Source organism: Bos indicus x Bos taurus, chromosome 3 (assembly GCF_003369695.1).
Source record: "Bos indicus x Bos taurus breed Angus x Brahman F1 hybrid chromosome 3, Bos_hybrid_MaternalHap_v2.0, whole genome shotgun sequence".
Classification (NCBI taxonomy): domain Eukaryota; kingdom Metazoa; phylum Chordata; class Mammalia; order Artiodactyla; family Bovidae; genus Bos; species Bos indicus x Bos taurus.
The window spans coordinates 113515694-113530143 of record NC_040078.1 but is presented as its reverse complement, the minus strand read 5'-3'; the positions used below and the strand labels follow the sequence as shown (position 1 = coordinate 113530143).

The 14450-nt window shown below is 43.2% G+C and overlaps 1 protein-coding gene and 1 pseudogene across 1 annotated transcript in view; both read right to left on the bottom strand.

The window, feature by feature from the left end:
* Window positions 1–2962, bottom strand: part of LOC113890186 (UDP-glucuronosyltransferase 1-1-like) — a 30033-nt gene extending 27071 nt beyond the window's left edge. The window contains exon 1 of the mRNA XM_027537964.1: window positions 2084–2962. Within this exon, the coding sequence (XP_027393765.1) occupies window positions 2084–2947 (864 nt within the window). The 5' untranslated portion in view covers window positions 2948–2962. The remainder of the gene's footprint in view (window positions 1–2083) is intronic.
* A 7349-nt stretch (window positions 2963–10311) lies between these two features.
* Window positions 10312–11946, bottom strand: LOC113890191 (annotated as a pseudogene).
* Window positions 11947–14450: the final 2504 nt, after the last annotated feature.

Here is a 14450-nt window from a genome sequence, read left to right as displayed (position 1 = left end):
GTTAGGTCTGCCGCCCATGGACATTCAACTACAAAAATGAGGGTGAAGATGTGAGCAAATGCTGTTAACTCTAGAGAATATATTCACACCGAAAAACTAAAAGGAAAACAGCAGCATTTGCTCTTCAAACTCTTCCCTCATTTTCACTATTTACAAATCTAATAGATACATACATATTTTATAATTGAACAAATGCATTGCACGAAAAAAGAAGAAAACAAAGTAGAATAGATCTTTTGTGGTGTGGGCAAAAAAAAAAGAAAACTGAAGTTAGAGTCCTGTGCAATAATGAATGCATTCATATAAAGAGATATAAAAATATGACTACAAAAACTCTAAGAGATCTAAAGTCATGGAAATTAATATAAATCCAGTATATGTCATATAAATGGGCAAAAAAAAAAAAAAAGAGGGCTAACTAAGTAGATTAAAAAACAAATCCTGCTCCAAGAGTCCTATTTTGATTAAACCCAAATATTCAGGGTTAACATAGGAAGACTCTGAAACCATGAGGAAAGTGGTAGTTTCCATCATGGAAATTTGGGGTGCAGTGACCAGGGCTGGGGTAGGTGTGGTGATGCGGTCAAACCCTTCCTCTTTGAGACTCAGTTCTCAACCTCACTGCCTTCCTCCCGTCCACTGTGTTCATAGACTCAGATCAACCTCCTCTCCAGCCCCCACCACCAGCCTTTGATGACTTCAATGTCCCGTGAAGGAGAACTACCTGACATGGAATCCAACTGTGCACATCCCCACATTTTACTCCAGACCCCAACTCCTGGTCAAAAGACTTCCGGTCAGCACAGCTCCATCCCTGAGGAGCTGGACTCAGCTATTGCTTTCTCTGATCACAGAGACCGCAACTTCTCTCTCTGGTATGGTCTCACTTCCACTTGATTTACTCAGTCCCTCTGAAACTTCTGCTTCCTTTCAGGATCTAGGTCTCCTGTGACCACACCTCAGCAGCTTCCAAGCCAAAACCCATTAAAACGATCAGGTCAACCAATGCAATCTGTCAGTTCTTCCTTTTGAAATGGAGTCAGACCCCATGGTCCTTACTGGCCATGTCCTCTGTCTACCTTTTGTCTGAGGAAAAACCTTTAGTCAAAGAACGAGTATAGTCAGAGAAATGAGAAAATGCAAAAACAAAGGAAAACAGTCCAACAAAACTAAATAGTCAGTAAGCAAAGTCAAGGACCTTTAGATATAGATAAATATCTATATCTAATAGATAGATATAGATATGCTATAGATAATGCTCTGAGCCATATCCCATGAGCTGTCATAGATACTGAAACCCCCATGAGGTGGAAGAAGTTAACCCCATGGCGACCAGACTGTAGCCACGACATAGAAGCTGCCACTATTCTGAGAACTGGCCTCAAGAAAATGGGAGCAAACCGGCCCTGGGACAGATTAACTATACTGAAAACAATCAAAATGATGGTGGTCAGACCACTGATTTTGACATGACTGTCAGAGCTGACTGTGCTGTTTCTACACAGAGGCCCCTTCCCTCTGTCAGTAAAAGTGCTTGCCCCTGATTGTCCAAGGAGAGAATAAGTGTTTGGACAGGACTCGCCTCTCTGCGTCCCCATCCTGGGAACATTCATCCAAGCAAACTTTCACATCCACCAGTCTTGCTTCTTTATTGTCTTTTGAGCCGCAAGCAACCAGACTCCACTTTGCTTACAGTCTATTGAACACCCTCGGGCAAAATCCCCTGGAGGATAAATTCACAGCTCAAGCACCTGCTCCTACTCCGCTGGAGAAAATCGCACAATAGTTAAACCGATGCCTTTACAAAAGGGCAATCACAGTGGAATCACACCACTGCCTGTCGATCCTATCACACACCCTCAGCCCTGCCTCCCACTTCTCTCAGAGATCATTGGAAGCCTTTACTGCCCTCCTGGAGGCACGTTAACAATGCATCTCACCACAGATGGTGAGGAGGGGAATGAGAAGGGGAAATCATCAGAAAGACCAGTACATAACAAAACACCCTGAACTATTATTGTTTTTTAAAAAATAAAATGTGCTCCACTGGGAAAACTGATTGAACAAAAGCAGCAGTACACACCTGAGATAAAGGTTTCCTGTTGGCACAGTTGATGCCCCCAATGAACACCATGTTGGGCATGATCGGCCGCGGGTAGTCCATCACAAAGTCTCCTCTGAACAGCCACACGGATCCAGAGGCAAGAATCTCCACCAGTGACACCTGTCTCTGAAGAAGCTCAGAGGCCATACGTTCATAAGGAGTGAGAGAAACCTGGCAAATGTACTTCAAGCCCAAAGGGTAGAGCATGTTCTTGACCCTTTGGAAGAATGTCATGTGGTCTGAATTCATTGTTAACAACCTAGGAATGTATGAGAAAGGGTTTGGGCATGCTGTGCTCTCAACATCTAAGTCACAGGGAAGGAAACGCAAGAAAAACACAGCAGGAATGGACAGGTACTTAGCCAGCACTGCCCCGCAGGGGTAAACAGGGTCCGTTAAAACCACGTCGAAGGAACTGGCATTCAGGTCTCTGATCAGGTCCTTGTTATACAATAGTGCCTCACAAGACCTTGCAAAGAACAAAGACACATTTTTCAATGTTGCCATAGTTTCCAAAAACCATGTTAGAAAATGTGCTCTTTCAAAAAACTCATCAGGACGGCCCTTCATGATGGAATCAAACTCGTCCCGGGTGTACGGAATGGCGTAGGTTTTCGTGGTGAAAAAGTCGTCTGCCTTGATGTACAGGTTCACCTCCGGAGCAACGACCACTGCCTGGTGACCTCTGGCGTGGAGCTCCCGCACAGCCTCCCGCATGCTGAGCCAGTGGCTGCCCTCCATGGGGACCACCAGCACCTTCCCAGCCTCAGCCCATCGCCCAACGCACAGACAGAGCAGGAGTCCAGCCAGCACCTGCCACCGAAGCTGCAGTCCCAGGGCCATCTCCGCACAAACCAGAAGCTACTGAGTCTCTGGTTGGGCTGTGCCACCTATATGTGTTCCCTTATCTTTATTTTATCATCAAGTCACTTAAGCAAAATGGCATGTCATTGGAAGGCAAGGATTGATGATTACACCATATATTACAGGATATGTCTATGCCTGTGTCTTATCACCTCTGCTTTCACCCAGAAAGAACACTCCCCCTTATCTTGGAAAAACTCCTCTGACTCTGCTGCTCCCTCTGGGGAACATTCTAGTTCACTCTCTTGTTCATCCAAGACGCAAAGCAAGACTGTGCCTGTCCTTTCCCTTGGTCACCTCCTACCTCTCTGCTAACCGTGTTGTCTGGGGCTGGACTGAACGCTGAGGAGTCACCTCTGCCCCAGTCCCCATCCAGAACCTCTTCTGGATGTGACCTTATCTGAGAACTCTTGAATCTCTTTCCCCACCCATTCATGGGTGAACACAGAACACATCCAGGGAAACATATAACATTGCTAAGACAGCTTTCTCTCAGCCAAAAGGGGATGGTGGCTCTCTGGTTTGTTCCTGTTCCACACTGGACACCTCTTGTACTGTTCAGGAGACAGTCATTGGAGCAGCCATCAGATATGGAAACATCTGAAAAGATCTTTGATGGAGACAGCAGAAGGATTGGTTAAGAATTCTTTATCTGTCATATGGAATACATGTTGCTGTTACCTAAAGCATTGGTTTTTCCAGTAGTCATGTTCAGATGTGAGAGTGGACCATAAAGAAGGCTGAGCACCAAAGAGTTGATGCTTTCTAACTGTGGTGCTGGAGAAGACTCTTGAGAGTCCCTTGGACTGCAAAGAGATCAAACCAGTCCATCCTAAAGGAAATCAACCCTGAATATTCATTGGAAGGACTGATGCTGAAGTTGAAACTCCAAGACTTTGGCCAGCTGATGTGAACAGCCGACTCATTGGAAAAGACCCTGATTCTGGGAAGGATAGAGGGGAAGAGGAGAAGGAGGTGACAAAGAATGAGATGGTTGGAAGACATCACTGACTCAATGGACATGCATTTGCGCAAACTGCAGAAGATAGTGAAGGACAAAGAAGCCTGCCATGCTGCAGTTCATGGGGTCACAAAGAGTTGGACAATACTTGGCAACTGAAGAAGAAGAACAACAAAGCATCAGTGGGCAAGCAGACCTTAGTAATGATACAGCAGGGTTCAAAGGGTGCCGGCCCCCGAGGTCTGGTCACCCTGGGATAGGAGGGTTTCCCCTGGCTTCAGAACAGGCTCTCTGAACTCCTCTTCTGATGCTGAAGGGGCCAGTTTTCCACTACAGTGTTTAGGGACTGAAGTGGACATTAACCTGGGCCTTCATTACACCTTACAGCTTATGTTCAGATAACAGATATCCATCTCTATATATAAAATAGATAAATAGCAAGTTCCTACTGTATATCACGGGAAGTTATTCAATACCTTGTAATAATCTATAATGGAAAAGAATCTGAAAAAGAATACATATCTGAATCACTTTACTGAACAACAGAGACTAACACAAGATTGCAAATTAATTATGCTTCAAGTTAAAAGAAGGAACAGAACTAGAGGCATCGTGCTTCCTGGTTTCAAACTGTACTACAAAGTAAAGTGATCAAAACAGTATGGTACTGATGCTAAAACAGACACGGAGTCAACGGAACAAAATATAGAGGAGAGATAACTCCACACTTATACAGGCAATTAATCCGTGACAAAGCATGTAAGACAATACAGTGGGAAAAGACATTCTCTTGAATACATGTGTTGGGAAAATTTGACAGCTACATGCCAAAGAATCAAACTGGATTAATCTCTCATGCCATGAGCAAAAACAAATTCAAAATAGAGTAAAGACTTAAATGTAAGACCTAAAATCATAAAATTTCTAGTAGAAAACATAGGCAGTATGCTCTTTAACTTTGATATTAGTAATACATATTTTGGGAGGATATGACTCCTCAGACAAGAGAAATAAAAGTAAAATAAACAAATGGACTTTATCAAACTAAAATCTTTTGATCAGCAAAGAAAATTACAAGCAAAAGGGAAAGGCCACTTACCGAATGGAAGAAGATATTTGCAAATGATATATCTAATAATAGGCTAATATCCAAAGTACACAAAGAATTCATACAAGTCAACAACAACAAAATATGATTAAAAATGGGCAGAAGACTCAAACACACATTTTTCCAGAGAAGACATACAGAAGGACAACAGGCACATAAAAACATGCTTACCATCACTAATCATAAGAGAAATACAGACCAAATCATAAAAAACTATTGCCTCACACCTGTCAAAATGACTATTATCAAAAAGACAATAAATAACAAGTGCTGGCAAGAATGTAGGAAAAAGGGAACTCTAGGGCATTGTTGGTGTCAATGTAAACTGGGAGAGCCACTACGGAAAACACTACGAAGATTCTCAAAAAGGTAAAAATAGGACTACCGTATGATCCAGAAATTCTACTCCTGGGTATTCCTACAAAGAAATGGAAAGCACTAATTAGAAAAGCTATATACATCCCTGTGTTTGTTGTATTGCTGTTTGCAATAGCCAAGACATATTGGCTATTGAATATTACTCAGCCATAAGAAAGAAAGAAATCTTATCACTTGCAACAACATGGATGCACCTAGAGGGTATTATGCTAGTGAAGTAAGAGAAAGACAAATGCTGTATGATTTCACTTACATGTGGGGAAAAAGACAAAGCAAATGAACAAGCATGACAAAACAAATGGACTCATCGATACAGAGAGCAAAGAAGCAGCTGACAGAGGGGTGGGGAGGGGAAAGGAGAGAGAAGGGTAAGGGGGGTGAAAATGCAAACTGCCTTGTGGTATATGCACAATGGAATATTACACAGCCATAGAAAAGGACACATTTGAGTCAGCCCTAATGAGGTAGATGAACCCAGAGCCTGTTATACAGAGTGAAGAGGTCAGAAAGAGAAAAACAAATATATATTAATGCATATATTGGAGAAGGACATGGTAACCCGCTCCAGTATTCTTGCCCAGAGAATTCCACGGACAGAGGAACCTGGTGAGCTACAGTCCATGGAGTCACTCAGAGTGAGACATGACTGACTGACACTCTCTTTCAATGCATGTACATGGCATCTAGAAAGCCGGTACTAATGAGCCTGTCTGCAGAGCAGTGATGGAGACACAGGCATAGAGAACAGACTTGTGGACACAGTGAGGGAAGGAGAGGGGGCATGAATTGAGAGAGTAGCAGGGAAACATATAAATTACCATATGTGAAATACATAGCCAGTGGAACTTTGCTGTATGATGCAGGGAGCTCAAATCAGGTGCAACCTAGAGGGGTGACAACCTAGAGGGGTGGGGTGGCGTGGGAGATGGGGAGGGGTTCAGAAGAGAGGAGTCATACGTATACCTATGGCTGATTCATGTTGATGTATGGCAGAAACCAACACGATTTTGTAAAGCAATTATCCTCAAATTAAAAAGTGTTTTAAAGGATCCAAACTTCCAGTTGCAAAGTAAATGTCACAGGTATGAAATAAGAGTGCATGAAATAGAGTCAAAAGTTATGTAATACCTTTCTACTGTGAATATCATAACTGGGTTTATCGTGGTGATTCTTTTGACGGGTATGGAAGTACTGAATCACTATGTTGTCTAACAGAACTAACATAGCACTGTGGTCAATTATATTTCAAAAATCAACAAATGCATAGAAATGGAAATCAAATTTGTGGCTACCAGAGGCAGAGAGCAGGGGCAAAGGGGAGTTGGATGAAGGCAGTCTAAGCGGACAAGCTTCAATTATGAGAGAAATAAGGACAGGGGTGTAATGTATAACATGATAGATATATTTAACACTGTTGTATGTTACATATGAACATCATTAAGAGAATATTCTAATAATTCTCATCACAAGGTAAAAAATTTTTTCTGCTCCTTTAATTTTGTATCTATATAAGATGATGAGCGATCACTAAACTTGTTATAGCAATCACCTCATGATCTAGAAAAGTCAAATCACTCTGCCATCCACTTTAAGCTTATTCAGGGCTGCCTGTCAATTATATCTCAGTAAAACTGAAAGAAATAATAGCAAACGAACACCTTAAAAATTTTTACACTGAGTGTATCTTTAAAGGACAATATTATATATATATATATATATATATCTGATTTAATAAAATATACTATTAAAATTAATGTAACCCTCTTTTTGCTTTTCTAAATATGCCAACTACAAAGCTTTCAGTTACACATGTGGTATGCATTATACTTCTATTGGATAATTCTGTAATAGATCAGAAAGAAGACCTATTAAGAAATTTTTTATAGCAATGACTTCACATGGAGAAGGCAATGGCACCCCACTCCTGTACTCTTGCCTGGAAAATCCCATGGACGGAGGAGCCTGGTAGGAGGCCGTCTATGGGGTCGCACAGAGTCGGACACAACTGAAGTGACTTAGCAGCAGCAGCAGCAGTGACTTCACAAGAAACGTTCTCTGATTACAATCCAAAATAAATAGAAAAAATAGGAGAAAAGTAACCACAATAAATCTTAACCACATGGGAACTAAGAAGCAACCTTGTTAACACCAGCAACAACAAACGGCAGGGCTCCCCTAGTGGCTCAGTGGTTAAGAATCCACCTGCAATTGCAGGAGACCCAGGTTCAATCACTGATCTGGGGAAGATCCCACATGCCTCAGAGCAGTGGAGCCCGAGGGCCACACCTACTGAGCCTGTGCTCTAGAGCCTGGGAACCACAACTGATGAACCCATGTCCCACAGCTACTGAAGCCGGCACGCCCTGGAGCCTGTGCTCCCCGACAAGAGAAGCCACCGCAATGAGAAGCCTGAACATTGCAACAAAGAGTAGACCCTGCTTGCGGCAACTAGAGAAAAGCCTGAGCAGCAACAGAGGTTCAGCGCAGCCAAAAATAAACAAACAACTAATAAAATTATTTTTCAAAAGCAGATAGTCACTGACTCAAAGAGGAAATCAAAAACAAAAGTTTGAGTTAAGAAATAGAAAGAATATGAGAACAATTTATTTCAAAATCTAAGGGATCTAAGAAATGCTTTATTTATGACCATCAATTCTTTATTATTAGGAAAACAAAAGAAAAGAAAATTAATGCTTACCTAAGGAAAGCAGAAAAACAGCTATAAAATTAACTAAGCAAGGATGACATCATCAATAAAAAAATAAGTGGCAATCAATGAAATAGAAAACAAAAATAGTAAAAAGAACAAGCAAACCCAAAAGCGATTTCTTTGAGAAGACCAGTAAAATAATTCAACGTGTCATAAATCTTAAGAAGGAGAAGAAACAAAAATGCAAAAGATTTAGATTTTAATATTTCATATTTTGAAAAAAATTGTCCATTAACATTCAAAGCCATCACCTCTAAGGGTAAAGTGAAAGTCGTTCAGTCATGTCCGATTCTTTGTAACCCCATGGACTGTAGCCCACCAGGCTCCTCTGTGCACGGGATTCTCCAGGCAAGAACACTGGAGCGGGCAGCCATTCTCTTCTCCAGGGGACATTTCAGACCCAGGAATGAAACCGGGGTCTCCTGCATTGCAGGCGGATTCTTTACCATCTGAGCTACCACGGAAGCCCACCTCCAAAGGTAAACCTCTAAGTGTAAACACACTACATAAATGAGTGACAAAATCTCAAAGTAAAAACAACAGTTTAGTGGAGCAAAAGTAATTAACAGTGTGTGTACCGTGGTAACACTTGGAAATTTCAGTGTACATGATTTTTCACGTACCAAAGAAATCGGCACAAACATATCCAAATGCCTTCAGATGATACACCATGTCTTCTGGGCACGTTATAATAATGATAATAGATACTATTTGTGTGTTTACAATGACAGTATAAAGTCAGAATAGTTAGGTCACACGGCCAAGGGAATTCAGCTAGAAAAACGGGAGTGAGGATTTGAATCAATGCAGTTACCTCTAGAGAACATATTCACACAGAAAAACTAGAAAGAACGGAGTGGCAAATGCTTTTTAAATGCTTCAGTACTTTCCACCTTTTACAAATCTAGTCGATACATACATATTTTACAATTGGACAAATGCATTGCATACAGGAAGAAAACCAAGTAGAATAGATTGTGGTGTGAGCAAAAATGAAATGTGAAGATAGAGCCCTTTGCCATAATAAATACAGTAATGTAAAGGGATATAAAAGTAAGAATACAAAAACCATAAGAGATCCAAAGTCATGGAAGTTACTACAAACTCAGTACAAGTCATATAAGTGGGCAAAAAAAAAGGGGGGCTAAGTAGATTAAAAGACAAACCCTGCCCCTATGAGTCCTATTTCAATTAAACCCAAATATTCAGGGTTAACATGGGAAGACTCTGAAACCATGAGGAAAGTGGTAGTTTCCATCATGGAAACTTGGGGTGCAGTGACCTGGGCTGGGGTAGGTGTGGTGATGTGGTCAAAAACTTCCTCTTTGAGACCCACTTCTCAACATCACTGCTCAGTCTTCCCTGCTCTCCAGGCCTCATCACTAGTCTTTGATGACGTCCCACCTTAAACACCTACCTAACATGCCATTCAGCTATGTATATCCCCACATCTTACTCCAGACCCCAACTCCTGCTCAGAGACTTACGGCAGGCACAGCTTCATCTCTGAAAAGTTGGACCCAATTATTTCTTTCTCCAATCACAGAAACCCAGACTTTTCTCTCCACTATGGTCCCACTTCCACTTAATTTATTCAAAAACTTCTCCTTCCATTTGGCATTTAATTCTCCTGTAACCACACCTCAATCTCTTCCAAGACAAAACCACTAAGAACTATCAGGTCAACAGATGCAATCTACCAATTCTTTCTTGGTTTTGATGGTGCCAGACCCCATGGTCCTTACTGGCCATGTCCTCTGTCTGCCTTCTGTCTGTGGAAAACCTTTAGCCCAAGAATGACGTTAGTCAACGAAGTGAGAAAATGCAAAAACAAAGGAAAACAGTCCAACAAAACTAAATAGTCAGTAAGCAAAGTCAAGGACCTTTAGTTCCTCCTCAGGGGCCATAGATAATGCTCTGAGCCGTATCCCGTGAGCTGTCATAGACACTGAAACCCCCATGAGGTGGAAGAAGTTAACCCCATGGTGACCAGATGTAGCCATGACATAGAAGCTGCCACCATTCTGAGAACTGGCCTCAAGGAAATGGGAACAAACTGGCCCTGGGACTGAAGATTAACTGTACTCAAAGCAATTAAACCTGGAGAAGGAAATGGCCACCCACTCCAGTATTCTTGCCTGGAAAATTCCATGGAAAGAAGAGCCTGGCAAGCTACCATCAATGGGGTCACAAAGAATTGGCCACAACTGATCGACTGAGCACCAAAAATTAACATGATGGTGGTCAGACCACTGACACCAATTTCAAGATGACTGTCAGAGCTGACTGTGCTGTTTCTACACAGAGGCCCCTTCCCTCTGTCAATAAAAGCTCTTGCCTCAGATTGTCCAAGGAGGAAATAAGTGTTTGGACAGGACTCTCCTCTCTCCACCTGCTTCCTGGAAACATTCATCCAAGCAAACTTTCACATCCACCAGTCTTGCTTCTTTACTGTCTTTTGAGCTACAAGCAACCAGACTCCACTTTGCTTACACTTCTGTTGAACACCCTCAGGCAAAATCCTCTGGAGGATAAATTCACAGCTCAAGCACCTGCTCCTACTCCGCTGGAGAAAACCGCACAACAGTTAAACCGATGCCTTTATTAGGGGGCAATCACGGTGGAATCACACCACTGCCTGTCAATCCTATCACACACCCTCAGCCCTGCCTCCCACTCCTCTCAGAGATCATTGGAAGCCTTTACTGCCCTCCTGGAGGCACGTTAATAGTGCATCTCACCACAGATGGTGAGGAGGAGGAGGAGAGGTAGAAATCAGAAAAACCAGTACATAACAAAACACCCTGAACTGTTGTTTTTTAAAAAATAAAATGCGCTCCACTGGGAGCACTGATTGAACAAAAGCAGCAGTACACACCTGAGATAAAGGTTTCCTGTTGGCACAGTTGATGCCCCCAATGAACACCATGTTGGGCATGATTGGCCACGGGTACTCCACCACAAAGTCTTCTCTGAACAGCCACACGGATCCAGAGGCAAGAATCTCCCCCAGTGACACCTGTCTCTGAAGAAGCTCAGAGGCCATACGTGCATAAGGAGTGAAGGTAATCAGGCAAATGTACTTCAGGGCCAGAGGGTAGAGCATGTTCTTGACCCTTTGGAAGAATGTCATGCGGTCTGGATTCGTTGTTAATATCCTAGGAACACATGAGAAAGGGTTTGGGCACACTGTGCCCTCAGCATCTAAGTCGCAGGGAATAGACGCAAAAAAAATACACATCAGGAATGGACAGGTACTTAGCCAGCACTGCCCCACAGGCATAAATAGGGTCCATTAAAACCACATCAGAGGAACTGGCATTCAGGTCCTTGTTACACAGAAGCCCTTTACAAGACCTTTGAAAGAGCAAAGACACATTTTCAAAGCCCCCATAGTTTGCAACATCATCGTTACAAAATGTACTCTTTCAAAACTCAGAATAAAATGGCCCTACATGAGGAAATCAAATTCATTCTGGGTATACAGAACGGTGTAGCTTTTCGTGATGAAAAAGTCCTCTGCTTTGATGTGCACATTGACCTCCAAAGACAGGACCACTGCCGGTGACCCCTGGCGTGGAGCTCCCGCACAGCCTCCCGCATGCTGAGCCAGTGGCTGCCCTCCATGGGGACCACCAGCACCTTCCCAGCCTCGGCCCATCGCCCGGCGCACAGACAGAGCAGGAGTCCAGCCAGCACCTGCCGCCGAAGCTGCCATCCCAGGGCCATCCCTGCACAAGCCAGACTGTCTGGTCTGTGCCATCTGTATTTGTTGCCTTTATCTTATCACCAAGTCACTTAGGCAAAATGGCATGTCATTGGAAGGCAGCATGCCCTCCTTACATTAATCATTACAGGATAAGTCCATGCCTGGGTTTCATCACCTCTGATTTCACCCAGGGAAAGGTTACCCACCTTATCTTGGAAAAACTCTTCTGACCTGCTGCTCCCAATGGGGAGCATTCTAGTTCACGCTCTTGTTCTTCATCCAATTTCTAAAGCAAGACTGTGTCTGCCCTATTCCCTTGGTCACCTCCTACCTGTCTGCTAACCCTGTTCTCTGGGGCTGGACTGAACTCTGAGGAGTCACCTCTGCCCCAGTCCCCACCCAGAACCTCTGCTGCATGTGACCTTATCTGAGAACTCTTTAAACTCTTTCCCCCCATCATGGGTGAATATGGAGCACATCCAGGGAAACATATAACATCCCAAGAACAGCCTTCTCTCAGCAGGGAGGGGATGGTGGCTCTCTGATTTGCTCTGGTTCCAAACTGGACACCTCGTGCACTCCCCAGAGAGAGTCTGTTGGAGCAGCTGCCCGATATGGAAACATCTGGAAGGATCCTTAAGGACAACAGCAGAAGGGCTGCTTGAGAATTCTTTCTCTGCCTCATGGAGTAGAACTTCCTGTTACCTAAACCATCAGTGGGCAAGGCAGCTTTTTGTAATGACAGTGGGGTTCGGAGGGTGCCAGGCTCCAGGACCTGTTGCACTTTGGACAGGAAGGAAGTCCCCATGCCTCTGTGCAGGCTCTGTGAATCCTCTTCTGATGCGGACCCCACTAGGCTTCCACTGCTCTGTGTAGGGACTGAAGTGCGCATTATTCTGGATCTTTATTACATCTTGAAGTTTATGTTCAGGGCTTCCCACGTGGAACAGTGGTAAAGAATCCTCCTACAAATGCAGGAGACACAGGACATGTGGGTTCAATCCCGAGGTTGGATGTAGGAAGATCCCCTAGAATAGGAAATGGTAACCCACAATAGTATTCTTGCCTGGAAAATTCCACAGACAGAGGAGTCTACATAAACTGTACAAAAAAGGTTTTAATGACCCAGACAACAATGAAGGTGTGCTCACTCACCAAAGCCAGACATCACAGAGTGTGAAGTCAAGAGGGCCTTAGGAAGCATTACTACAAAAAAAGCCAGTGGAGGTGAAACAATTCCAGCTGATCTGTTTAAAATCCTAAAATTGAGGCTGTTAAAGTGCTCTACTCAATACCCCAGCATATTTGGAAAACTCAGCAGTGGCCACAGGACTAGAAAAGGACAGTTTTCATTCTCATCTCAAAGAATGGCAATGCCAAAGAATGTTCCAACTACTGGACAATTGGGCTTACTTCACATGCTAGCAAAGTAATGTTCAAAATTCTTCAAGTCAGGCTTCAACAATACATGAACCGTGAACTTCCAAATGTTCAACCTGGTTTTAGAAAAGGCAGAGGAACCAGAGATCAAATTGCCAACAATCGCTGAATCATCAAAAAAGCAAGAGAGTTCCAGAAAAACATCTATTTCTGCTTTATTGACTATGCCAAAGCCTTTGACTGTGTGGATCACAATAAACTGTGGAAAATTCTGAAAGAGATGGGAATACCAGACCACCTGACCTGCCTCCTGAGAAATCTGTGTAGCTCAAGAAGTAACAGTTAGAAGTAGACATGGAACAACAGACTGGTTCCAAATAGGAAAAGGAGTATGTCAAGGCTGTGTATTGTCACCCTGTTTATTTAACTTATACGCAGAGTACATCATGAGAAATGCTGGGCTGGAAGAAGCACAAGCTGGAATCAATTGCCCGGAGAAATATCAATAACCTCAGATATGCAGATGACACCACCCTTATGGCAGAAAGTGAAGAAGAACTAAAGAGCCTCTTGATGAAAGTGAAAGAGGAGAGTGAAAAAGTTGACTTAAACTCAATATTCAGAAAACAAAGACCATGGTAATCCGGTCCCATCACTTCATGGCAAATAGATGGAGAAACAGTGGAAACAGTGGCAGACTTTATTTATTTGGAGCTTCAAAATCACTGCAGATGGTGACTGCAGCCATGAAATAAAAAGACACTTACTCCTTAGAAGAAAAGTTATGACCAACCTAGACAGCATATTACAAAGCAGAGACATTACTTTGCCAACAAAGATCCGTCTAGTCAAGGCTATGGTTTTTCCAGTGGTCATGTATGGATGTGAGAGTTGGACTATAAAGAAAGCTGAGAGCCGAAGAATTGATGCTTTTAAACTGTGGTGTTGGAAAAGACTCTTGAGAGTCCCTTGGACTGCAAGGAGATCCAACCAGTCCATCCTAAAGGAGATCAGTCCTGGGTATTCATTGGAAGGATTGATGTTGAAGCTGAAACTCCAATACTTTGGCCACCTGATGCGAAGAGCTGACTCATTTGAAAAGACCCTGGTGCTGGGAAGGATTGAAGGCAGGAGAAGGGGACAACAGAGGATGAGATGGTTGGATGGCATCACCAACTTAATGGACATGAGTTTGGGTGAACCCTGGGAGTTGGTGATGGACAGGGAGGCCTGGCG